Genomic DNA, 27380 nt, shown 5'->3' with positions numbered 1-27380 from the left:
AGTGTCCCAAGGGAATGTTGGTAGCAACCTGCCAACCAACTTTGTTCTATATTAACAAAGTCAAGCAACCCAATGCTACCTCTACCCATTCCAGATAATTCCCAAATAGCAAAGAAAATGATCTGAGCAACTTATAACCACAAAACTTATATTAAGCAATTATGATTAAGGAACTGGAGTGGAGGGAATAAATAGAGGAGTTAATAGATGACAAAGTGACTTAAATGGCTATCAAATGAGAAACAGAGTCCAAAGATAGAAATGTGACCCAAGCTGCACCAGAATACATTAATGAGACTTGATTTCTTATTTCTTCCCTACCCTCCCTAGTCTCACACAACCTTCTCCCCAATTATGATGGAGGCTCATAGGGAAACAATGCCAACTTAGATGAAGAGTTTTGATAATCATATTTGAATCCCAGAGGCCAACTCTACATTGGATTTCTTTTAGTGACATGAATCAATACATCCTTTATTGGGGGGGGGGGGGCAGGGCTTAATTAAGCTCAGTCTGGGTTTTCCTAGTAATTTAAAGAGCACTACTATGATTAGTAGAATAAAATAAGAACTATGTAATTTCTCTATGTGAAACTATGAAAATTAACGATTTGTTTTATGTGAATATAAAGGTCAGTTGTCACTAAAAAATGTAAGCATCATGTTGCCTGCTTTACTCTGAGAAAATATAGCAATTCAAACAAGTTATTTTACACTCAAAGATTTAACATTTCCTCTTAAAACATCTTTCAAAAGAGTTAAAATACTAACCCAACAGATTTTTTAAAATGTTGCATTATTAAACTAAGTCCTAACCTGTTTCCTTAGAAACAAAATCTTACCTGAAACTAAGTAACACTGAATGTCAACAGTAATTGAAAAATAGAAAAAACATTTAAAAAATACATAATCTTCCGCCCTGCTTGGTGTGGCTCAGTGGACTGAGTGCCAGCCTGCGAACATCACCAGGTCAATTCCCAGTCAGGGCACATGCCTGGGTTGCAGAACAGGTCCCCAGTACAGGGCGTGCAAGAGGCAACCATGTATTGATGTCTCTCTCCCTTCCTTTCTCCCTCCCTTCCCTGAAAAATAAAAATAAAAATAAATAAATAAAATCTTTAAGAAATTACATAATCTTCCTCTCATCTCATTGCTTCTCTTTTGAGTTCCTATTTTACTGAATTCTTGTTCTTATTGAGTCATTCTGTCATTCTATAAACATGAAGCAAATTCTGCAAAATTTTCTTGTGTTTCATGAGCTCCATTTTCTTCCAGGTTGAGTCCTAAGTCTTGTAGCACTCTGTTCTGTGGTACTCTGCTCCTCAGTGTGAACCACAGACTAAGGGCTTCGGCATTATGAAAACTGGTTGAAAGGCAAATTACCAGGGCCCATTTCAGACCAAGTGAATCAGCATCTCTAAGGATGGGATCCAGGGATTTGTACCAATGTTCTTAGGCACACTTGAGTCTTAAAACTACTGCTTGCTGTAGTATGTTTAGAGTTATCACATTGTTTCTTTTTACTTCGTTCATGTTTAGCTTAGGCAACAGAAGACATTCTTAAGTCTTGACTGAGAGTGGGTGACTTACACTCATCCCACAGTAGGTAAGATCAGTTTGTATTTTTCTTCAGGGTTCTGTTCAGAGACAGGTCTAGTTTTATGTGCTTCTAGGGAAAAGGAGCCAGGGACTGTGAAGAAAAAAGGCTCGGCTGATTTTTTAAAAAAATATCGGAACTTTGCTCTCTCTTAATTGTCTATGCCAATCAAGAGGAAAACGAACGCCCTTCTTTTTTCTCTCCAGATTTAGAGATGATAGTATGACTTTCTCAGAATTGTGGAGCTTGGGGGTAAAGATGAACAATGCTGTAAACTGTTCCTTTCTGTCTCACCCCAAGAACAGAAGCCATCTCAGAGCTGATGATAGCTCAGCAACATTGAAACACAAGTGGACTGTAGACTGGAGAAGTAGTTGAAGGTCCAAGAGTGGTAAGACTTCAGAGACAGACTTTGGGTTAGCACTGGTTGGTTTAAGAAGCCATTATAAAGTAAATGCTGAGGACACAAGCTGTTACAATATAATGTTTTCCATATATAGTTAAAGTCTAAAGTGCTCTAGCACAGATTTAATTCCACAGCAGAGGGGTTCCTTTCACATGAGCTTAATAAAAGTTTATTTTCACAATGCTAGAGAGGTAAGCCCCAAACTTTACAATTCCTCACATTTCTCTCAAAAAAATTTTAAAAAGCTTTATTATTAAATATCAAATCATGCTTAAAAACTTTGTAGGCTATTTTTAAAATCTGAATTATTTAAAAGTATGACAATGATAAAATGCCAACAATCAAAGTCCCAAACTAAAAACATTCAAAATAAGAGTCATCATTGGGATCCTGTTATATATTGATAGTGGTAAAGTTTGATCAATTACTGTTGTTAATATAAGTACCGTAAGTAAATAATGAATTTATATTCTGAAAGCATATTTGTTCTGCACGTCTTGATACCGAGGTATAAAGCCATGGTTTGCCAACATTTTTTTTATTAATCTAACAAATAATTCTTCCACAATAGCAACTGTGGTAAAAACCTCAATAATACTAGCCAACCTGCTGTCATAGTCTATGGTCTTCTAATTAATATAGTACATAGACATTTATAAACTACATAGACATAAAAATTTGTAAGCAACTAATAAATTCTGAAATGTTAGGAATAAAACTATATTCTAAATAGCTTCATTTAAGCTTTTCCCTTTTCCCTTAAATCTTTTTATATTTATGCTTCCCACTAAACTGTTATTTTTTCCACTAAACTCCATTAAATCCTAGATTTAAATATGGCTAAAGATAAAACAACAATATTGAGATAGCTATCAATAAAACAGCTGAGTTTTATCAGAGTCTAAGCTACCTAAAGCTATTCTCCAAAAGACAATTTATTCACCCAAGGCAAACATGGAAAAAGTTAAAGTCAAATTTTAGGTTCTTCACAGTTGACCTGACAGGTACACGGGAACAGCCAAGGCTTGAGGACAAAAGGTCTAAATGCTAAAAGGTTAACTGTCACTAGTAGAATGTCCATCCGCTGAAGAAGACCGTAGACACACTCAGCAGTATGTTCAACTTACAGAAGTTAACAAGTTTGAGCTGGTACAAATCAAGTTAACGAAGTTTTAGCCCTAGTCAAAGGTAACAAAATGTTATTACACCTGAATAATAGTAACCTGTAAGGAACTTCCCAGCTTAAATTGTTTGTATTCACTCTTGCCACTATATGAACTTAGGTTAACAGCTCTTCAGTCCTAATTAAAAAGATAAGCCATTTTAATCAATTTTCTGCAGACTAACTTCTTGTCAGCCAGAGATTACAGTATATTCCATGCATTTAACAAATACTCAATGACAAAGTATATGGTTGTGCTAAGTGTTTGGTGGACCCAGTGTTGAATTATCTCATAACTCTTCACAAATCCCTTTGGACCTACCACTTCTATTCCTATATGGAGGCCACAGTATGTGATAACTGTTGTTATACGACTATTTTTCTACTTTATGGTCCTATTTCTGCTAAATTACTCTCACTGTTTTTTTAGAATTCTGAAAAGATATTAAATTCACTGAGTAACTTTTTTCCCAATTCTGTTACTCAAATACAATAATATTCTGATACACTAGTTGAGTTAAATTAGACAAGTGATCTCCATTCATCTAACATTGCTGTTGTAAAGAGGTTCAACTGCATTTTCTTTAGTGAGATGAGCATCAATGGTAAATTACCTATTATTGTGTGTGAATCTAAAGCGTGTCCCTTATGAAATTATCTGTAAGTCAAAAAAATTTAAGCAGATGATTGTTAAATATAATGTTAACAGGTACGCTGGGCAATAAATTCAAAGTTTTTATTTAATTTATATTCACTTAGATTTTTATTGAGTTGAGTATAAAGGCCCAGTTAATTAACTCATTAGATTGGTCAATGCAAGACACTTGAACTATAACAGGATTTAAAAAGTAGTTGGTCTTTTAGTAGTTCTCTGGTAGTCACACACACCCACACACACATACACACAAATTGGTAGAGTACTCTGCATATAGGATTTCTGCCCCCCGTAATTTTGTATAGCGCACTGTTCACAATCTGCAGTATTTTGAAACCTATATAAACTGGACATGACCAAATGAGAGATGTCTGATAAACTCTTATAAAGTATTTGAGAACTTAACTATATTCCCAAAAAGATCAATAATAAACTATAAAAAAGGAAAATTCATATAAAATCACAACAAATTTAACAGACATCTTTGGGGAAAAAAACAAATTCTAACTCATTTTGCTATATTTTCAAATATGACTAAGGAAAAAAGTACAAGAAATAATGTTTACATTTTTAAAGAACTATTAATTCAGTGGATTTGGGGGAGAAAAAAATAACTATACAGTATTATTGCACTCCACGAATGTGCAGAATTCCAAATGTGCCAGCACTGAAAAACTGTCTTGCATTGAGGTTTTCCAAGAGGTACAACGAGCCTGCTAGAAAGTATCTGGTCTGTACTAACAGTTTGCTGTCTTCAGTACAGGCCTTCATAATGTCAGTCACGCTGCTCTTGCAAAAATCCCTTAATGTCTGAAAGACAGAGAAAAAAGAATATTTTATTTCAAACTTCACTCCTATAAAATCAATTCTTGATCAGAGAGGACCTGAGAATATCTCTGCCTAGCAAAAGTTAAAATTTATCTATGTTCATTTTATTGGCTTACAAATTGTCTATCTTGAGCATGTTAAAAGAATTTGCATATCCTTAGGAACTAGTTATTTGAAGGTAAGAAGAGAATACACACACACATATTTTTAGGACCATAAGATGCACCTAGGTTTTAGAGGAAAATAGGAAAAGAAATTTTGAAGCAAAAAATGTGGTAAAATATTTAATAACATAATATTTCACCAATGTAAATGTAAACAGAACTCAACAGCAGCATTAACAGTCATTATGCCTCCCAAATTTGGTAGGGATGCATCTTATAGTCCAAAAATATGGGGATATACATACATATATATATAAACATCCTAGTATTATAATGTATCAGTCTGGCCATTAGAAATTTGTAGTTAAAAATGATGTTATAAGCCCAATTATTAAGCCTTGAAGATAGCAGTACAACTTTATTTTGGCAGGCCCAAATTCCCTTGACCTCTTCTAAACTTTAATGAAGAAAACATCCATCCATTAAATCCCAAGATGGAAACTCAAGTGGTAATTTATGCAATATCTAGTGTCTTGCTGATTTGTGATGAGAATTAACTAATATGTATACATAGTTCTTATATTGTTAAACTACTTACAAAAGAGTTTTCAGTGCTGATGGGTGGGGCTATGAGCGATGATGTGGAATTGAATCCATATGCACGTTGAGCTTCATTTCATTGTCAAGAATTTGAACAAGCTGTTGCATGGATGGAAGGTGACCAGATTCCAGCTTAGACCACACAGGTACATCTATAAAAATAAATGGTACCAGCACCCCCAATTAAAGATGATTCTGTAATGAACATTCTTTCCACAAATATTTACTGTCTATGTACACAGCTATGAATACAAAAGTGAGCAAAAGAATTAACCTTCTTGCTCTTATGGAGTTTAATATTCAAGTAGGGGAATACAAAAAGAACTACACAAATAGCTACAAAATCACAATTGTAAAATAAGAATTAAAATTAGAAGATACTATGAGAGGGAGATAGGAGAGGCTGGAAAGGCATCGTTGCACTTACTATTATTAAAAGTGAGAGATTAGCTCTGGCCAGGTAGCTCAGTTGGTTAGAGCATTGTCCCAATATGCCAAGGTTGTGGGTTTGATCCCCAGTCAAGGAACATATAAGAATCAACTAATGAATGCATAAATAAGTGAACCACAAATGGACATTTCTCTCTCTCTCTCCCCTATCCTGTCCCTCCATCTAAAAAAGAAAATCAATAAAATATATTTAAAAATTTAAATATAAAAGTGAGATTATATAATTAAAAGTTAGAGATAGCTGAAATATAGAAGACTGGTATGAGGGAGGCTGGAGAAGTAGGCAGAGACTAGATCAGGGGTCAGCAAACTCTAAAAGGACAGATAGTAGGAAATATTTCATTTTGAATAGATACATAATCTGTCACAGCTACTCAACTCTCATGGTAGCCTGAAAGTAGCAACACACAATACATAAATGAAGGGGCATGGCTGTGCTCCAATAAAACTTTCTTTACAAAACAGGCAGCATGGGACATGGGCCTCCGGCCAGGGTTTGCTGATCTTTAGGCTATATCATACAGGGGGTCTTTTGGCCATGTTAAATGTTCTGGTCTTTGAAAACAAAGTGAACACATTTAATAAATTTAAGGCATTGAAGCAATAAGATGAAATGTGCCTTTTACATATTTTTCTTTCTCTTATCCTCACCTAAGGACATACTTACTGATTTTAGAGAGAACAGAAGGGGTGGGGGGAAACATCAATGTGAGAAAAAAAACTTCAATCTGCTGCCTCCTGTAAGTGCCTCAATGGGGACCAAACCCACAACCTAGGCATGTGCTTTGACCAGGAATCGAACCCATGACCCTTTGGATTACAGGACAATGGTCCAACCAGCAGAGTGCCATAATGGCCAGGGTTGAACTGTGCATTTTTTAAAAACTACTCTGTTTGGAGCATGTGTCAGCAAAATTTTTTTTGTAAGAAGCCAGAGAGTAAATATTTTCAGCTTTATGAGGAAGAGGCAAAATATCAATATAGGTACTCATACAACTAGAGAAATAAATTTAAATTTCCAAAATTTTTTCATTGATGAAACTCAAAGCTTTAAGCATAAACACTAAAATTTGAATTTCATATATAATTTCTATGTATCACAAAATATTTATTTTTTAACAATTAAAAATGTAAAAACTATTGTTATCTCACAGACCAACCACATTTGCCAACCTCTGGTTTAAAGAATGTATTAAAAGGTAACAAGATAATTATAGTTTAGAGTAGGGTGGCACCAATGAAAAATAAAAGAGTAGATTTTTGAAAAATGTAAAAGGTGGAACTGAGAAGACTTGGTAATCCATTAAGTATAAAGAGTAAGGGAGAAAGTCATGTCACCCTAGGTTTCTAACATAGACAACTGGGTAGAATGGTATTGGTGCCATTAAATAAATGAGAAATGCCAGGTAAAGCGCAAACTGGAGTACACAAGAATTACAGGAAGCAGACATAGTCAACAGTTTGGGAGTAGGAATTAGGCGGTAGGAGATTTCTGGGTATAGCATCTAGAAGAGAGACCTAGAGCTCTCTAGAACTATACATTCGGGGTCATCATACAGATGTTTTTTAAAGCCATGAGAATAGAGGAAGACCATACAGAGAGATAACTCAGTATATTATGAAAAATAAAAAAGCCTGATGGTCATTCTAAATCACTTAAAATTTATCACAGAATGCAAACTATTCATAACCCACCATTCAAAGTTATCTCAAATGCACCTGTTGACATACACTGGTTCTCAATCATGTTGCTTAAGAAGAAAACCATCATACATGCATAGACCTAAAAGAAAATATAATTAAGTATATAGGAAAAGTAATCTTGAAATCAAAACAACATGACAACTTAAGACATAGTAACCTTTAAATAGCCTCATTGTATTTGATAATTGTTTCTTAATTCTACTTTAAAAGTTTCTATACAAACTATTACTGCTGTTTCATATGTTCAATAAATATACACAGAAAAAGAAAAATGCGACATTAATGCACAACTCTATACACACTGAAGAACTTACACGATAATCATGATGTAGAAACAGAATTTCTAGAGATCTCCTAATAGCCTTAGTAAGTTTAATGAAAGAATGCCAGAATAAGAAGGGTTCATTTTACTATTTTTATAACATAATGAATGAATTCACAAGAGACTACTGATGCAACAATCAGCAACTCTATGTATTCAATACAATCTGTCCATGTTCCAAACAAGTCATTTTAAGTCAAACTGTGAAATATGCATTTGGTCTTCCTCCCAGTTTCTGGCAGAGGACCTAAAATCCTTGGAATTTCCTAAGTCATGGTAATGGATAAAGTGTCTTTTCTTTTGTTAATGACATGATTTTTGAACCATACCTAATGATGCAGGCTGGTTGCCAGGAGAGCCAGCCATGTGATTAGAGTGGTGGTCAATTTCAGTTTCAAGCAAGGCAAGAGGAGCTAGAGGTCAAATTAGTTGCCAGTAATTTAATCAATCATGCTTATGTAATGAAATCTCCACAAAAATCCCAAAAGGACTGGGACTGAAGAGCTTCCAGGCTGGTGAACCTTTATATAAAGATACAAGGAGAATGGTACACTTGGAGAGGATGTAGAAGCTCCCTTCCCACATACCTTGCCCTATGCATCTCTTCCATCTGGCTGTTTGTGAGTTATATTCTTTTATAACAAATTAGTAATCTAGTAAGTAAAATATTTCTTTGGAGTTGTTCTGTGAGTCACTCTAGCAAATTAAACAAACCCATGGAGGTGGCTATGGGAATCTCCAGTCTGTAGCCCATTGATCAGAAGCACAGGTAACAGCCTGGGCTTCCAAATGGTATCTGAATTGCGCGCGCGCGCGCACTTGTGTGTGTGGTGGTGGTGGTGGTGGTGGTGGTGGTGGGTGGGTGTCTTGTAGGATTGAATTCTTAACAGGTGGAATCTGATGTTATCTTCAGTTAGATAAGCATAAGAATTGAGTTGAATTCTCAGACACCCTGTTGATGTCCAGTAATTGTTGGTGTGGTGGGAACCCTCCTATACACACACATACACACAAATTGGGCCCAGGAATCCAAAAGACAAACTAAGGAAAAAAGTAGGTTAGAAAGCACTGGCATATTAAATTACATTCATTTACCTTTGAAGACAAATCTATACCCCCTCCCCCCCAAAGACTAGAAAATCCCTGATGGATGGTGAAATTTTAACAAAATCGCCTGACTAAAAGTAGGATGTAGTAAGGATGTCAACTCACAGAAATATGTTTAAGAAAAATAAATCAAAATGCCCAAAGCTAATGAGAAAGGTCTTTCCCTGCCACTTGAGCTAGGTGGGCTTTGATTTCATAGAGGTTACCCCAGCATTTTGGAATAAAAGTCTACTTTCAGGGGAACAGTATATAAGTGAGCAGCATGTAAACTACATTTTCAAGTTCATTCATCTTCCACAGTAGATCAACAATTTTATGAATCTATGGAAGTAAAATGCATCAAAATATTTTGAAGTCAATAAATATAAAGAACTTATCAATGAGTACTTAACTTCCAATTCTTAACTCTACACAAATCAAGTTTTGTTAATAACAGGGGAGAGATACATTTCAATTAGAGGTAGTACCACTTGAGGATGTTTATCTCAAGAGGCCTTACCTGTTATGAGAAACAAGTACTTCCCTGAGAAAAAGTACAGCTATGTAGGAGTCAGCTAAAGGTAGTCTCAGCCCAGGAGGACAAGGCCACAAAGGACTTCAAACAATAATGCTTCTTAGAAGGAAATCATCTCATCAAGAGAGAAATAAAAATTAGTCCCATCTCTTACAGCAGAAAGGTAGACCCTCCAAAAAAGATGACTTTAAGTAAAACAGATGAAAAAAATGTATGCTGTAGCCAAGATCCTACCAAAAAAAAAAAAAAAAGCACAAGACTTTTATGTATGTAGTGATTGTTTCAGGTAATTTGCTCAACGGATTTACCATGAACAGGGTCAAAGGACAAATAATATAAACAGAATGTGTGTGTATGTTTTGATAAGAACTATTCAAATCCTGTTTTTAATGTGAATAAACCCATTAATATCTATATCAGTTGGTATAAAAGACGTACATAATGTATATATTATGCTTTGCTAGATATGATCAGTTCTAGTTACAATATATAATCAAAATCACATATTAAGTGACATTGTGCCCAGGCTCTATTAAAGTAACATGTTCCTATCCTTCAAATAATAAAAAGTAAAACCTAATCATTCTTAAAGAAATATGAAAACTAAGGCCAAAGGAGGTTAAATGCCTTGCCCAGAGACAAAAAGTGGTTTAAGTTAGGGAGAAAAAAAAAAGTATGTAATCAGGTGAACCAGCAACAAGTACTTTAAAAAAATTTATTAAAATGCATTCATTGCCAACCTAAAAACTTAAGTGCTGCCAAAGCTATTAAGTTACATACCTTATTTTCTTGGCCCCACTGCCAGATGCTAGGAGCTTGCATGCCAAAGAAAGCAAAAGGATCCTTGCCAACAATTATTAGGCCTATTAATACTAGTTTGAAGACTGACAGGAAAGATGCTATGTGTCTATCAAAAGAAAAGAAATATTCATCAGAAGCCATAATTTCTCATTTACTTCAAAATGTCATAACTCAAGTATATGTGTATAGACATTTTCCAGACACCAAATCTAAGTTATTAATTATAACTAGTGAAAAATATAGTAATTAGTTTCCTGTACAGTTTTAAAATAAAAACATTTTCTATATATTAAATCAATTAAAAATTAACCTATAGGATTATATACAACAGTACATAGCATTGGCCTTTAAAAAAATACTATTAACAATACAGAATTTTATACCATTGACTATAAAAATTTTGGAGTTCACAGTCAATCGCCACAATAGCAAGTACAGAAAAAAACCCTCACATCTTGTGAAGGAATGTCATCTAGAAAATGAATCTATTTCCCTTTTTACAGAAAAATTCTTCTGTATTTGCTATTTATAGACAGTGGTCTCTGTATGTTATTACAAGCAGCAAAGAAATGACCATAACCAAGGAAAGCTAATTAAACTACTTCACTAATTTTATAAAGTCAAATTCTTTTCCTTTTATGTTACTAAAATTTACTTACCTATATATTGGTTGAGGGAGGTAATTCTCTCCTTCAATGCGGATGTCTGGGTACCGCTGGCTGATAACCCGCATGTACTCTTCAAACACCCGCCTATACCCTCAGGAAACACTGCAGAAAAACAAAAACGCTTCCTGTAAGTGATTGAAAATATGCCTAGATTTCTTCCACAGTTAGACAAAGCCTAAAAATTACCAAGATTAAAAGTGTTTCTCAAGAACAGTCACAAACTAATAATAACTGAGCTGGATGGTGGGTGTAAAGAGGTTTTCCCCACAAGTTTCACATATGTTAAATTACCTTACCCTCAAGTAAATCCTTCCATTAGAATATTAGACTATATTGATTTGGGTTATTGTCGGACAACAGCAAATACCTACTCATAAATGTCAATGTATTTTGAATTTACAAATCAATTTATCTTTTAAAAAAAAAATCAATGGCTACATAAACACTGAAATGAAAACAACTCTTACTCATCTGAAATAGGGACTCCCAAAATTGGGGCACTAGAAGCTTAAAAAAATACCAAGGCATTAGACACGAAACTCTACTTCTTATTCTCACTCGGCCCTCACTGGGCAAACATACTTGCTCAATCACAATAAGAGGAACTTAGAGAACTTCTCTATCCCTTCTAACTCTAAAATCTGATGCTACTTTGCAATGGAAAAGAAAGATTGGAGAGGTAATTTTCAGCAAAATGACAGTAAATCCACACCATTACTCCAGAAATTCAGTCAACAGCACCCAATAATTTTCATTAAAATCTCTGAACAGCTAGCTTATGCATACGTGATGTATGTTGCCCCAAAAAGTAAAGGAGGAAATGCCATCAGAGTGCATGAGGGAAAAAAAGTACACTGATCAAAAGCAATTGAAGACGATGAAAATAAAAGGTATCTCACGTTCATGAATCAGAATATTGCCCATACTACTCAAAGCAATCTACAGTTTCACACAATCCCTACCAAAATTTCAATGGCATTTTTCACAGAAATGTAACAATCCTAAAATTTTTATGAAACCACAAAAAGATCCCCAAATAGCCAAAATAATCCTAAAAAAAAAAAAAAGCTGGAGGAATCATATTGGGTTGACCAAAAAGTTCCTATGTTTTTTTCCATAAAATAAAAGACACATTTTTCATTTTCACCAAGAACTTTATTGATTTGGATATTTTGAGTATGTCAGCTATCTTCTGAGTAGTATAATGTTGATTGTTCTCAATTAATGTCTCAATTTGATTGTGTTCAACATCAACTGGTCTACCCAAACATGGAGCATCATCCATCGAAAGATGTCCAGCAGGAAACCACACAAACCACTTTTGACACATTTGATCAGTCAGAGCACCTTCTCTTTACACTGCACAAATCTTTCTTTGCATTTCAGTTGTGTTTTTACCTCTCTTGAAATACTAAAGCATAATATACCAAAAATGTTGCTTACTTTCTTCCATCTTCAATATTAAAATGGCTGCAAAAATTCACCACTTTTGATTAAGTTTTTTCAAATACATGCTGATGTGACAGCTGTCACACTACAATCTAACAAAACTGTTTCGAATGCCTTTCCCTCCTGCAGCCATCGCTGAGGCGCCAGTGGTCAAAATGAAGTTCAGTCCCTTTGTGACTTCTGACTGGAGCAAGAACCGTAAAAGGCATTTCAATCCACCTTCCCACATTCGCAGGAAGATTATGTCTTCTCTTTTGAAAGAGCTGAGACACAAGTACAATGTTCGATCCATGCCCATCAGAAAGGATGATGAAGTTCACATTGTGCGAGGATATTACAAATGGCAGCAAATTGGCAAAGTAGTCCAGGTTTACAGGAAGAAATGCATCATCTATATCAAACGAGTGCAGTGGGAGAAAGCTAATGGTACAACTGTTCATGTGGGCATTTACCCCAGCAAGGTGGTCATCACTAGCCTAAAACTGGACAAAGACCGCAAAAAGATCCTTGAACATAAAGACAAATCTCCCCAAGTAGGAAAAGAGAAGGGCAAATACAAGGAAGAAACAATTGAGAAGATGCAGGGATAATGTAATCTTATATACAGCTTTAATTAAAATTTGAAATGAAAACAAAACAACAAAAAAACACTGTTTCAAATGAAGTTAAAGACAACTAAACGCTACCAGAGTCATCTCACAGACAAAAAAACAAACTTTTTGGCCAACTCAATACTTCCTGATACCAAACTGTAATGGGGTGCTGAGACAGAAGTCCCCCCAAATGGAGAAAATCCCCACAGCTATCAATTGGAGGATGAAGGATGGGAGAAGTGGAGCAGGGTCACTCAAGAGTTACTTGGCACATCTAAAGAACTTGGCCAATGTTTTAGTAATGTTAAAAGCTGCTCCTGCTAGAGCAAGGGAGATGGGCCCTGACTCTAATCTGCAAAGCTATGTAGCTGGAGGGGCTTGCAGTGCAGGTGAGAGCAGCATGGAGCCTAGGTCACCGGGCCAAGCTTGCCAGGACTAATGGCAGCTCAGAAAGGCAGAAGAAACCAGAGTGCTGGCAGATGTAACCCAGTGTGGGAGGAGTCAGAAATGAGGTTACAGAGGAAGAGCTGTGCAGGGATTTAAACCCAGGTGCTCAACCATGCCATTTGAAAGTGCAGAGGGGCCTCTCTTGACCACACAGCTTAGACAGAAGCAGAAAAAGCAGGATGTAGCAGCCATGCTTGCTCCTGACCATGTGGCTGGGGAAGGAGAAGCCTCACCCTGGAGCAGCAGTCCCGGGTCTTGGCCACGAGGTTTGACAGGATGCAGAAGGATTCCCCAGGCCACCATGAGGATGTGGTTCTGGATTAAAAGCAGGAGCCTGGTTGAGCACAGACCACTGGAGGAGGCCAGAACACAGATGGGAACCTGCCCAGCTAAGTTACAGACTTCTATTTCTTTTCCTGAGAGACAGCACCTCTAACTGGTCTGGTTTGGCAAGGGGGCACAGGACTGTGGGTTTGTGGGTGTTTCTTTGTTTCTAAAGGAAGTGAGATTTAACAGCAGAATTCTGCCATTATTCTAAACCTGTGTAATTTTGGAATACATAGTTCCTTTTCTTTTTACCAAACTCTGGCATCAAGGGCCACAGTTCTTACTGGTAGCGAGCAAAAAGAACCCAGAGTAACAGAATTCAAGGGGTTCTGTAACAAAACTATATTACAAAGCTATAGTAATCAAGAGTATGGTATTTGCATAAAAATAGACAAATAGATCAATGGAACAGGAGAGAGGGCCCAGATATAAACCACTGTATATATGGTCAATTAATTTTTAACACAAAGGAGCCAAGAACATAGAATAGGGAAAGGATAGTCTCTTCAACAAATGACGTTGGGAAAACTAGACAGTCACATGCAAAGAATGAAACGGGACCACTATCTTACATCATACACAAAAATCAACTCGACATGGATTAAAGACTTGAATGCAAGACTTAAAACCATAAAATTCTTAAAAGAAAATATAGGAAAGGGTATCAAAATAAAAAATAAAACAGTGGGACTCCATCAAACTAAAAAGCTCCTGCACAGCAAAGGAAATCATCAACAAAATGTAAAGGCAACCTACAGAACAGCATTTGCAAATTATCTGATAAGGAGTTAATATCCAAAATACATAAGATCATATAATTTGATAACCAAAAAATTAATAATATGTTTAAAAACTGGACAAAGGACCTGAACGAATGGCCCATATTTATATGAAAATGTGTTCAACATCACTAATTTATGAGGGAAACACAAATCAAAACCACAACGAGATATCACCTCACACCTGCCAGGATGTCTATTATCAAAAGAGATAAGTTTGGTGAGGATATGGGGAAAAGGAAACCCTTGTGTACCATTGGTGGGAATGTAAACTGGTACAGCCACTGTGGAAAACAGTACACAGTTCCTTAAAATATTAAAAATAGAACTACCATTTGATCTACACATGTAGGTATATGCACATTCCACCTGTGGGTATATATCTGAAAGAAATGAAATCACTATCTCAAATATTCGCACCTACGTGATGATTGCAGTAGACAGACTCATGGATACACAGAACAGACTGACAGCTGTCAGAGAGGAGAGGGTTTGTGGCTGGGTAAGAAGGGTGAAGGGATTAAGCAAAGGAAAAAAAGAAAGACTCATGAACACTGACAAGAGTTTGGTGATTGCCAGAGGCATCTGAGGGTGGAGGGAGGTAGAAGACGGTAAAAGGGAGACAAATGGTAAAGGAAGAAGACTTGACTTGGGGTGGTGAACACACCTACAATGTACAGATAATGTATTGTAGAACTGTATTCCTGAATATAATTTTATTAACCAATACTAAGCCAATAAATTCAATTAAAAAAAGAAATATTTGCATCCTCACATTCAATACAGCATTACTTACGACAGCCAAGACATGGAAACAACCATGCCTCATCTACAAGAGATAAATGAATAAAGAAAACATGGTACATATAATACAATGAAATATTATTCAGCCAAAAAAAGGGAAATCCTGCCATTTGGAATAACATGGATGGACCTTGACTGTATTATAACAACTGAAGTAAGTCAGAGAAACACAACTATTGTAAGGATCTCACTCTTACATGGAATCTAAAAAAGCTGAACTCACAGACACAGAGAGTAGACTGGTGGTGGCCAGGTGCTGCGGACAGGAAAAATGGGGAGACACTGGTCTAAGGACGAAAACTTCCAGTTTTAAAATGAATAAATTCTGGGGATCAAATGTATAGCATGATGAACATTATTAACAATACTCTACTATATACTTGAAAGTAGCTAAGGGAATAGATATTAAATGCTGTAACCACAACAAAGGGAATTATGTGAGGTGATGGATGACTAACCTTTTGTAGTAATCATTTCACAACATACAGTGTATACATATATCAAATCATTGCCTTAAATATATACAATTTCTATAGCACTTAAATACATGAAACACATAGTTATGGAACACATAAATACTCAATATAAAGCAATGAAAGTACCACTTGGTACAGAGAAAGCAGGATCAGCAATTATGTTATAGTAGAGTAAAACCTGAGATAGCAGCTTTTTTAAATTACACTGTCATCAAGGAAAAACATACCAGTCATCACCATCAACCGAAGAGAACAGGAGTTTATGTCTGACAGGGTGAGATAGTCCAACTATCAGCATCTCAATTTAAGAAAATTCATTTAAAAAAAAAGTGAGAAATTCATCAGTCTTTCTTTACAATCCTTCATAGTTTCTCTACATTTATAATAAAAATTTCACAGAATATTTCATCCATTAAAAGCATGAAGTTTTTTTGCCCCTGACTGGTGTGGCTCAGTGGGTTGAGCATCATCCCACAAACCTAAAGCTCGCTGGTTCATTTCCCCAGTCAGTGCACATGCCTGGGTTGTGGGCCAGGTCCCCAGCTGGGGGTGTGTGAGAGGCAATCCATCAATGTTTCTCTCACACACTGATGTTTTTCTCCCTCCTTTCCCCTTCTCCAAAAATAAATAAAATCTTTTTTTAAAAAAGTATGTTTTTTTTTCAAATGGAGACAAATCTCTATGGCTAAATACTTAAAAAACTTATAAATCTCTAGATACCTTATCTTTACTAAACATTTAACTTATCCAATATTTTATTATTACCATTGTTAGATTCATCAAGTAGCTGTATTTTGCCACAGTTACTTTTTCTATAAGAAATTCTTTATCATGCTTTTATTATAAAAATAATCTAGATTACCTATGTACCCTGCTACCCTGAAATCAATAAATGCCACCTGATTTCAATGCCCAAGTTTGTTCTGGTGTTTATGATGGAGCTGATTATTTAAGATGATTGTATCTAACTTTTAATGCAGTATTTTCAGAACTAGAGACCCAGTTAATTGAGCTGAAACTTCCTTTTTAATAGATGAACAGAAAAACACGAAGATCAGAGAGATCAAGTGACTTTTCCATGGTTATATATTCATGCATCAATTATTAACTGACTCAGATATATAGTGACTGCCTATTATGTGTCAAACAAAGTCTATATTAGGCAGTGGGTAGTATGTAGTGGTGAGTGACCTTAGTCAGGGGAGAGACTAGAACACAGACTTTGTGACATGAGATCCTGGGCCCCTTCCATTAGACTCCAATAGAACAATTAGATAATGCAAGAGTTAGCCTTCCCTGTGTCCAGGAATTAAGTTCTCTTTGTCTACAATGCCATAATCAATTGCCTACACAGGTGGACTCCTGGACGCAGAGATCTCTGTAGTTCTTCCATGATGAGGACATAGATTCTCCATCAAGGAGATCTAAGCCTGTGGGTTCCAAGGAGTCCCTCACATTTGTTCCGAGAGTTCCAATCTTTCACCCAGGAGAGCCCTAAAAGCTCTAGCTAGAGGTGTGTCTATGTGCAGACAAACACTACTGGTCAGATTCCTCCCAGTCACCCACTTTTCTGGCTACTGTGCTCAGAAGCCTAATTCTATCCTCAGTTCTTCTAGTCCCACATCTTCAGTGTAGTCTCAGATCTTTGCACCAAACTCCAAATAGAATCAGCCCATAACCCTGAAATCCAAGACTTTAAAACTGTACCTTTCTTATTTCTGAAAAAGAAAGCCGTTTATAAGACACACAAAAAACATATTTTTAGACAAGTTTATTTACACATAAGTAAACGTTCTTCTCTGTATTTGCCCCCAGACTTGTAAAGAAAAACCAAGGAACTTTTTTCCTATATAATTGTTTTTCTCGAAACCATTTTTCTGTTTTGAAACAGCTATCAATACTGTTGACAGGAAATAAAACGTGTAGTATTTTATCGAGGTGGGCAGTAAAAGGCCAATAATCATTCCATTTCTACCACCACACCCAGTCCCCTCAAGGTATTCCATTCTTTCTGGGTCAGTGACTGAAACTATGACTTCTAGTATACCTCCAACAAATAAGTACCTAAACATGTTAAAAATATGTTGCAGCAGCTGCCCATTCTTTCTGTCCCTGGATCAAAGTTTCTTAAGAACTAAATTTAAATCTTGAAAAGCAATCTTAAATTTAAGTCCTAATCACTTTGCAAATCTCCTTCTAGTAATACAGAAATATCTTATTTATACAGTCAACTTTTGCAACTACTCCATTTAAAATATTTTTCACAGAATACTTTTCTAAAAGAACTTGCATATAACTTAGATGATTTACGTGGAATGAACAGAAAGGAAATTTAGGAAATACAGAAATATTCTCTGTCAATGCTATTTGAAATAGATTCTGTGCTTTTTAAAGTCCATCATGTTTTCAGTCTAATTCATTGTGCCAAACAACCTGCTCTTCCCTTTTTCTATAATACACCTGCCCCTAATTACAGTCAAATAGCTTACTTATATCAAAGTTGGGCCTGTCACAAATCCCAACCTCTCACAAGCTCTTATTTAAACAGGGTGTGCTCCCCTTGGGGCATCCCACTCAAATCTCCTTTTCAAGTGAATTTTCGTTTTTAAAAAAAATTTCTTATTGATTTTTAGAGGGAGTGGGAAGGGAGAGAGAAAGAAATATTGATTTGATGTTCCCCTTATTCATGTATTCATTGGTTGATTCTTATTCTGTGCCCTGACCAGGGATCAAACCCTCACCTTTGGTGTATCAGGATGATGTTCTAACCAATGAACTACCTGACCAGAGCCCTAGTGAATTTTCTTTCTCCTAAACTCTAAGGGTCCCCAAGAGAACAATGGGCAGCAGCAGCTTTACCCAGGCTAACCCCATGAAACTGTCTCCAAGGCCTCCTTTCCTGGCTTTGCAGTGAGCCTACAGCAGCCTCACTTCGGCTCACTCCCTTTCTGTAACATTTCTAGAGAGTCAAAGCAGCCCACCTAGCCTCTCTCCTGTTGCTCCTTCTATCCCAGGCCCTTTCTTGTTTCACTGTCCCCAGCTTTAATAGCCATACTCTCAATTTTTTTTAAAAGAGCAATCTCAGACATTTGCCATTATAAAATACTTATAATTTGTTTTTCCCATCTCTTAAAATCATCTTCCACTTTTATTTATAATGCCACAACCCCCAAACTGTCTTCTCACCCATATATAGGATTAGATCCGTTTATCCCTTGCCATAGCTGATGTTTCAGATGAACTGGGATTTTAAAAAATGATTATCTCCACATAGGTGAACATTTAACACCAGAGCTTTTGTGGGTACAGAGCACTGATAATCTTTCAAAAGGACTGAGAAAAGGAGTAAGTCGATCTGAGAAGAGAGAAAAATTAAGTGTATTTTACTGAGAAAAATACAAATATGAACCAGAAAAACAATGAATGAAGTCTTCTCAGACTTTCCAGTTTTCTATATACACCCTGTCTGGAGGCCCTGCTATACCCCTGCCTTTGGGTTCTAAAACTATTCTTTGGTAATTTTAAAATACGTTGTTCAGCCCAGTTTAAACAGATTTCTGCTACTTACATCCCAATAACTTCACTAATATTTCCCCCATGCTGTACCAAAAAAATCAGGAAGATGTTTTGTAAATACTGTAGTTTCTAATCATCTACAACAATGATCAGTCCAATAGCTCACTAATCACTGAAAACTGCATTTTTAAAAGTAATCTTTATTTTTCTTCATTCTCTTTAGTAGATAACGTAGGAATAGACATTTGTCTGGTACATCACCAGCTCTAAATGTTCTAAGCAATGAATTCTGAGGCGCTCTATAAAACACACAAGGAACAAGATATTAAGGCAGTTAATAATAAACTAACCTGATAAATGCTTTTTAAAAAAATTACAAACAGGAGTGTGTACATACAACAAACGTACTATTTTTCATGGCCAGAAAAGCTATATGCATTTTTTGAAGCTGAAAATCAGAATAAAGTTTCAAAGGTTTATTTTACTAAATTCTCATAACAGCATAAAGACCACACAAATAATAAATTATAATAAGCACTTGATAAATGGCAGGATGTACACTCTGCTAGCTGTTTTTAACTGATTATTTGACTCCAGCTCTCCTCATTTTCTGTCCTTTTCCCTCCTCCATGCTGAGTGAGGCTTCATTTGCATATATTCTCCCCTTAGCTTATAAAGCTCTTCCCTGTATCTCTGGTTGAGGTTCCCCATACCTTTCAAGATTTCATTTCCTCCTCTGCAAAGCCTTCCAACTCCCCTGAATAGGCAATCTTTCTATCTTCTGGATTTTTAAAGTCCTCTATTATGCCCCACTTCAGAACACTCAGAACAGAATATTTTACTGTATGTCTGTCTCTCCCAGCAAACACTGGTTTTCAAATATTACTGTAAAAAAACAAATTCATAATTTCCTAGAAAATGGACAAAAGGGGGGGGGGTGGCATGAAAAAAAAGGGCCTAAAAATGAGGACTTGATTATCAGCAGTTCCTGATAAAACCTATGTGAGAGACTTCTTCCTTACCAATCCCAGGCTACACTCCAATCAATGTAAGGTATACGAAGTCTGTCAGGAAAAAGACAGCAAAAGAGAGAGGACTGGAATGCACATGCATTCACTGCACTAGTCAGTGGGGGCAGTAGATGCCATTGAGTGAGCACATGTACTGTGGTGGCTGTCACATTCAAAATGACAGCCAGCAGAGCAAAGAACCTGCACCAAATTTTGTGTTAAGCCTGAACAGTCCTCCAAACAAGAATGATTCAGAGGGCCGCAGCTATGGGCGACTGTTGCCTGGATGCTTCATCATGACAATGCACCTGCTCACACAACCTGGCTACTGCAGTCTTTTGGCCAAACGTTAAATCAACCAGGTGACTCAGCCCCCCTACAGCCTAGATTTGGCGCCCTGCAACCTCTGGCTCTTCCCAAAACCAAAATCACCTTTGAAAGGGAAGAGATTTCAGACCTTCAGTGAGATTCAGGAAAGTATGACAGGGCAGCTGATGGTGACTGGGAGAACTGTGTGAGGCCCCAAGGTGCCTACTTTGAAGAGGACTGAGGTGTCATTGTCCCATGTACAATATTTCTTGTATCATCTTCTATAAATCTCTATTTTTCATATTACATGGCTGAAACCTTCTGGATAGACCTCATACACATAAAAACAAGACCTCCTTTTTGGAAAGCAGGGAAGGTGACTAGTAGAGGAACCAGAGAGCTCTAGTAACTCTTAAGTGACAAAAACAGAAACACATATGCATGCTTTCACTTTTTTCATTTACGCTTCCTACCAGTATACAATAGAATTGTATACTAGAAGTAATTGGAATGCAACCAACATCCTGTTTTACAGGTGAACAAGTTGAAGCTAAAGAAATTATTTTCCTGAAAGTCATTCAAAAGGTAAGAGGCAGATCAAGTAAGAACCTGGGACTCCAAACTGCTATCCAGTAAATGCACAATTTCCCAGTAATTATCCTAATTCAAAATTTATGAGGTTATACTGGCATTTTTAAATGATATATTCAATTTGAATTCTACCACTTACTGTAATGGCAGACTGTAAATAAACAAATTTCAATTTTCTGTAAGAGATTAAAACCTTTAACTACATTACCTACATCTAAAAGCTTTGAACTAAAGTACTTCGTTCATTATTAAGTAGAAACAACTATTACATAGTATTCATTTACATGCTACAATTACTTGTTGTTTAAAATGGTAAAACAAAACAAAATGGCATTAAAATTCCATGTAAATATTACAGAACTTCAAAAATCTAATGTAGTGGTTGGTAGTTGTAGTAGCCACCATTTTATTTGTTCTCTCTTAACACTGTATTACTCTACTATCTGGATCAACTTACTGCTCATTGTTTCATTGATTCCAAGTATGTTCCCTCTATTTAGCATCTTTTAAAAAAATAAGGATTTATCTTATAATCATTAGTGTGTCACAATTTAAATGGCAGTATTTTTTTCTTCTGGGTAGTATACAAAATAATGGTGTATTTTACATATCTTAAGTTTGGTGAAACACAGTAACTGTTATTTAAGTTTTTAGTTTCAGTTACTGTGGATATATGGGAGAAATGAAATTATTTTGTAGGATTTTCCCCTGGCTACTGTGTTTTTAGTCTTAAAAATTCAGGATTACTCCATTTCCCTCCCCTGCACCACACACACACACACAAAAAACATAAAATCTGTCTCCTTTATCATCCCAGTGAATGGTGCAGCATTGCTCCAGAATTCAGGAGTCATCTGACATTTCTCTCCTCCTCAAATATGTAATCCATCATCAAGAACCGCCAACTTTATCTCCTAAAGATCTCTATCCCCTTTACTCTCTACTTCTACTACCACCTTTCTATTCCAAGATCCATCACCTCTTGCCTGGGCAATTGCAACAGTTCCCCTACAGGCTCTCCCCACATCTACTCTTTGGCCCCTGGAAAGCTTTTTCCACAGAGATCCTAGCTGATCTTTCCTTAACAGGGCCTAACAAACCGTCCAGCGTCCACGCCACCTTGGCCTCCTTAAGAAGTCATGTTCTCTCTCACTTATGAGGCCACTAAACATGTTATTCCCATTACTTGAAAGCTCTATCTAAATAAATTTTACCCTTCAAATATCAGTTCAAAATTCATATCCTTATGGAAACCTTCTCTGTTCTCCTAAGCCTCTCTCATGCCACATAACTTCCCCTCACAGAATTTAACAGAACTGTAATTTAAATGTGTTGTCCACAGATTAATGACTGTTTTTCACTTTGCCTATAACATCTATGACAGCACTTAACTGAATTCCCAGCACCAAAGTGCCTGCACAGAGCAGATGCTCAAATATCTGTTGAACATGCAACTGTTAAGACCACAGAAACTAACATGATCTCTAAAACTCACAACTGCTCAGCTTTCTTCAATTCAGCATTTTACTATTTGATCAAACATCAACATCCAAATCAGTCTTTATTTTCTTGCCTTCATACCACAAAACAAAAGCTGAGCTGGTATAAATTTAAATGAACTCTTTCCTTTTAGTAGAAATAGCTTCATTTATGTCTTAAAACTCTACTTGTAATTTGGTTGTCCTAATAATACAGCAGTGGATTCTTAAATTAACAAATATTGGAAAGCTCCGCTATATTCTGCTTGTTATTAAATCTTTATTTTATCTACCATTCTCAGTAAATCAACTGTCACATGTTCAAATAACTATTAATTGTAGTTTAAACTGCAACAACTAATTAAATACTATAGGTCTGATTACATGTTAATTCACATATGTGGGAAAATTAAAGTATGCATACAAACCATGCCAAACAGTACCTGTCAGAATACAGTTACACATAAAAATAACAACAAAGGAAAATGTGAGAATAGAACTTTAAGTTCTGATTAGAGAACTTCCTTTTTATGTTCAATGTTTAAACATCCAAATAAGCAGGATAAACTTTTTCCCCAAATAGGAAATCAGCATCCTCAAAATTACCCAATTGGACTGCTCAATCAACTGACATAATAAACCAAACATTCAGGTATGTAAAGTAACACCATGCCATTTTTGTAAGCTTCATGAGGAGCCATATCTATCTTGTTCACCATCTTATCTTTAGTCCGTGGCACAAGCAAGTATTGGATGAATATTTTTACACAAATGTAGAATAATCAAGTTTGTTTTAAGCTATTTTGCACACCTGATCCCTCCACCTTCAATTCCATTTGTGTGTTACTTGTTTGTTCTATTAGCAATTACAAAAGTGGCACAATATCAGATGATCTATTAAGCTATAGTAGTCGTAAGAAATATAAAATAAGTGACAAAAGAATTGAAAGAAAGTAAAAATAGTACCATCTTTGTAAACAGTGATAATTAATGAAAAACTGCATTTTACAGAACTCAGATTTCAAATAGAATTAAAAAAAACTTTCACATATTTATCCCCAATTGTCTTAGCTTCCTCTCCATTCCCAATCTTGCAAATAAATGTCCAAGAGTTTCTACCAAAACCAGAAACCCAATATTTACCTTACTGCATACAAATTAATCCCTACAGGGAAAAAGTAACAAACAAGCTAAATTTACTTGTATTTGGTAGGGCTATTAGTAAAGTTATTTCTCATCTCCAAACTAAAAAAAGAAAGCAAGCCCTGGCTGCTGTGGCTCAGTGAACTCAGTGGCGGCCTATGAAGCAAACGGTTTCTGGTTCTATTCCCAGTCAGGACACATGCCTGTGCTGCAGGCCAGGTCCCCACTAGGGGGGCGCATGAGAGGCAACCACACATTGTTTCTCTCCCTCCCTCCCCTTCTCTCTAAAAATAAATAAATGAAATCTCTTTAAAAAGGAAAAAGGAAAACTAAAGCACTTCTGTACACACTACCACGCTCAGGGTGAATAAAAAAGAAAATTCTTATAGGCTTTTGGGACAAGTGTGTTGAGAGAGAGAGGGAGGGAGGGAAGAGGAGGGGAAGGGGAAGGGGAAGGGAAGGGAGAAGGGGGAAGAGAGAGGGAAGGGGGAGAGAGAGAGACAGAAGGAGGGAGGGAAGGAAGGAGGAAGAAAAAGAAAAACTAAACATTAAAAGTTCAACTGCAATACAGTACTTAGGATTTTTTTTAAGTTTAATCTGGAAGACTAAATGCTCTTCCCTACATTTGTTTTACACATTTAAATACTTTGTTATGAATACCCTTAGTGGAAGGTACACATGTTATTGTGACAAGTACTCCAATACAAGCAACTATAAAAGAAGAGTATTTTGTGAAAACCACATGTGAAGCCAAGAGATACAAAGGTAGAAAATAGAAAAATTACAAAATATGGAAATTGCAGTCTTTTTTAAACTACTTGAATCCAAAAGTATCACATTTAAACCTTAAGAATACTACAGTATTTATAGGTTCCTAATATGACTGCCAGCTTATTAAAAAATAAATTAAAATGGCCAAGCCCTAGCTCCCATTTGCACTATAATATGAAAGATGATATATATCAGGTATATATCATAGTAAACAGTACACAGCTCTTTTAATCACAAAAATCTCAAGGTTTTTAGTTTTCACTCAAAAAATAAAGTCTCACCATCTTATTTTCTGACTCTTAAAGGTCTCTTACTGTTTTTTGTTTTTTTTTTAAGTTGCTTAGTCTTTAAAGATTAAGCAAAAAGCTAGTCTGGTAAGTACAAAGTCTAAACTTTTGGTACCCTTAACGTTAATACATGAAGTTTGAAAAAGCTTATTTTAAATGCATTCTGGCCAACACCAATATTCCAAAGTATCAGTACTCTGATGATTTACTAATTTGATCATCCTTTCTTTAAAAAAAAGTCACCTTTTGCAATACATAATTCTAATTTCTGCCATTTTGCCATGTTCATTTTAAATGAGTCTTTCCAACCCTCCCCAAGCCCATTTACCTTATTACAATGCATTACTGTTCTAATGCTTAACTAGGTAACAACAAAATCACTTAAAGTACAAAGTCGAAAACTAATGGAATTTCCTTTTTCTATTTCTCTGAACGCGCAAGAGGAAATCTGAAAGGTAGAAAGAGACGCCAGGGCAGATAACCCCCGGGAGGTGGGTGTAGAGAGAAAGGGGGAGACGATCCACTTGTCTCCGAGGGAACGGTTGGCAGGATAGCAATATACTCCTTTTTCAAACACACTTTGGAAACTGCAAATTGAGATTCAGCCTCCCCAGCCCTCTCCACGCCCTCGGGCTGTCAGGAGCCTACTCCCTCACTCAGTCACCAGGCAGGCACCTCCTGGAGAAAAAGGTGTCTATCACTCGCGGGTCCCCTTCAATGACCCGAATTAACCCTCACCTGGCGGGGTAGTGACTCGGCTGCCTGGCATAACCCTCGGAAAGGGGAGAGAAAAAGTGAACTGGGTGGCAAACGCTGGGAGCCCCTCCACCAAGGCTGCGCCAACTCACGCCCAGCTTCGTAGGTAGCAGGGGAAGCCATGGCGTGACACCGCCGATCAGTCCTCCGCACTAACAAGTGTCCCCACGTCCTCGCCTTTCAGTATTTAACCTTCTCATGCCCTCCCTTTACCCATTCCCACCATTCTAGGACGCAAAAAAAGAAGCGAGCAGATGTTCGTTGAGGAAAAGAGGGAAGCCTGGCCATCCGGGAAAGCGACCGGGAGAACACAGACTGCGGAAGGCTGCTGGCGCCGTTCTTCCGGGCAGGGGAAGGTCCATCCCGCTAGGCCGCGAAGCTGGGCCTCGGCGTACCGAGAGGCATGAAGCGGAGGCGCCGCGGGGCAACCGGGGCGCAGCACACTGACTCACCAAATCTGGAACTTGAGCAGCGGCCCCGTGGCGTACTGCATCTTTAATCTCTTGCTAGGCACGCTGCCCAGGTTGGCCGAGGCATCGCTCCGGACCAACGCCGACGCCGCCACCAGGAGCAGTAGCAAAAGCCTCATCTTATCCAACCGAGCCTCGTCAGTCGCACTCAAACTGAGACTGCGGCCAGCCCAAGGCCGAGCAGGAGCCGAGCTGCTCCCCACAGCGCAGGCGCAATCCGCCAAGGTCGGGGAGGGAGGCAGGAAAGCGCCTGCGCAGCCCTAGAGCCTGCGCATGCTCAGGGAGGAAGAATGACATTTCGCTGTCCTGACCCACCATCTTGGGTGTGTGCGGAGTGTCTGGGTTGGAGACAGAGAACTGCGAAAGGAAAGGAGCAGCCGGTGGGATGTCCGAGTAGCCAGTTAACTGTAGCTCCGGGCCCGCCTGGGTTCTAAGTACAGTTGCATTAATTCAGACGTTTATCTGCCCGAGACACTTAGGAACGCCTACTGAACCTACTAAACAGTATTAAGGTGTACGAAAGAAAAGAGAAAGCCCTGGCTCTCATAAGTGGAATGCATAACTCTTTTGAGATAACTTGCTGTGGACATACATTTGATCTTATAATTTTTCTCCCTCGTGAAAGAATTTTTTTAAGAAGGTCTTTGGAAATTTTCAATCATATTCAAACACATCATAATTACATTACCCAATGATGACCTTTAACAATTGCTGCATTCTGACGATCTTGATTGTCCATAATTCTAATTCTCCCCCTAGGGAAGCAAATATCAGACATCACATCATCACACCTATTGATGTTTAAGCATGTTCTTCTAAAAAATAACTATTCTTTAAAAGCAAAAACCTGACCACAATACCATTATCACCATTTCAAAAGTTATTGCTCAAATATTTAGTGTTCAAATTTCTCATTTTAGTAAATATTTGTTTTTCTCGTGTTCATTTATTCAAGTCAGGACCAAAATAAAATTAATCTATTGCCATTAGTTGATAGGTCTTTTGGTCCTGTCCAAGTCTTTAAGGCTAATATACCAGAATTGAAAAAGTTTCTTTTATTATTAATTGTAGCAAAGGAGAACACACAGCTGGGAAACCAAGGGGAGTGTTAGAATATCATGGTATCTGGGCTTTGATTGGATAATTTGGGAAGAGTGTTGGGGGTGGTAATGGAAAAATTGGTCATACCTTTAAAAAAAGTCATCAGTATTAATTAAGTACCAGTAATTCTGGTTTACTTAGCCCAGGTGTTGCAAT

The 27380-nt window shown here is 37.0% G+C and overlaps 2 protein-coding genes across 2 annotated transcripts; one reads left to right on the top strand and one right to left on the bottom strand.

Moving 5' to 3' along the window:
- Positions 1-3908: 3908 nt before the first annotated feature.
- On the bottom strand, positions 3909-26339 carry SELENOT (selenoprotein T). The gene is made up of 6 exons (XM_045851518.1): positions 26106-26339; positions 10909-11019; positions 10229-10355; positions 7497-7584; positions 5350-5503; positions 3909-4629 (listed from the first exon to the last, which is right to left on the bottom strand). Exons 1-5 carry the CDS (start codon positions 26240-26242, stop codon positions 5379-5381), a joined length of 588 nt encoding a protein of 195 aa, XP_045707474.1. The 5' UTR covers positions 26243-26339; the 3' UTR covers positions 3909-4629; positions 5350-5378.
- On the top strand, positions 12474-12956 carry LOC123827147 (60S ribosomal protein L26-like). The gene has a single exon (XM_045851519.1). The coding sequence runs from the start codon at positions 12477-12479 to the stop codon at positions 12954-12956; it is 480 nt and encodes a 159-aa protein (XP_045707475.1). The 5' UTR covers positions 12474-12476.
- Positions 26340-27380: the final 1041 nt, after the last annotated feature.

Source organism: Phyllostomus hastatus, unplaced genomic scaffold (assembly GCF_019186645.2).
Source record: "Phyllostomus hastatus isolate PE091 unplaced genomic scaffold, TTU_PhHast_1.1 phas_contig_86, whole genome shotgun sequence".
Lineage (NCBI taxonomy): Eukaryota > Metazoa > Chordata > Mammalia > Chiroptera > Phyllostomidae > Phyllostomus > Phyllostomus hastatus.
The sequence above is the reverse complement of the archived record's forward strand: the minus strand, read 5'-3'. Positions and strand labels throughout refer to the sequence as shown.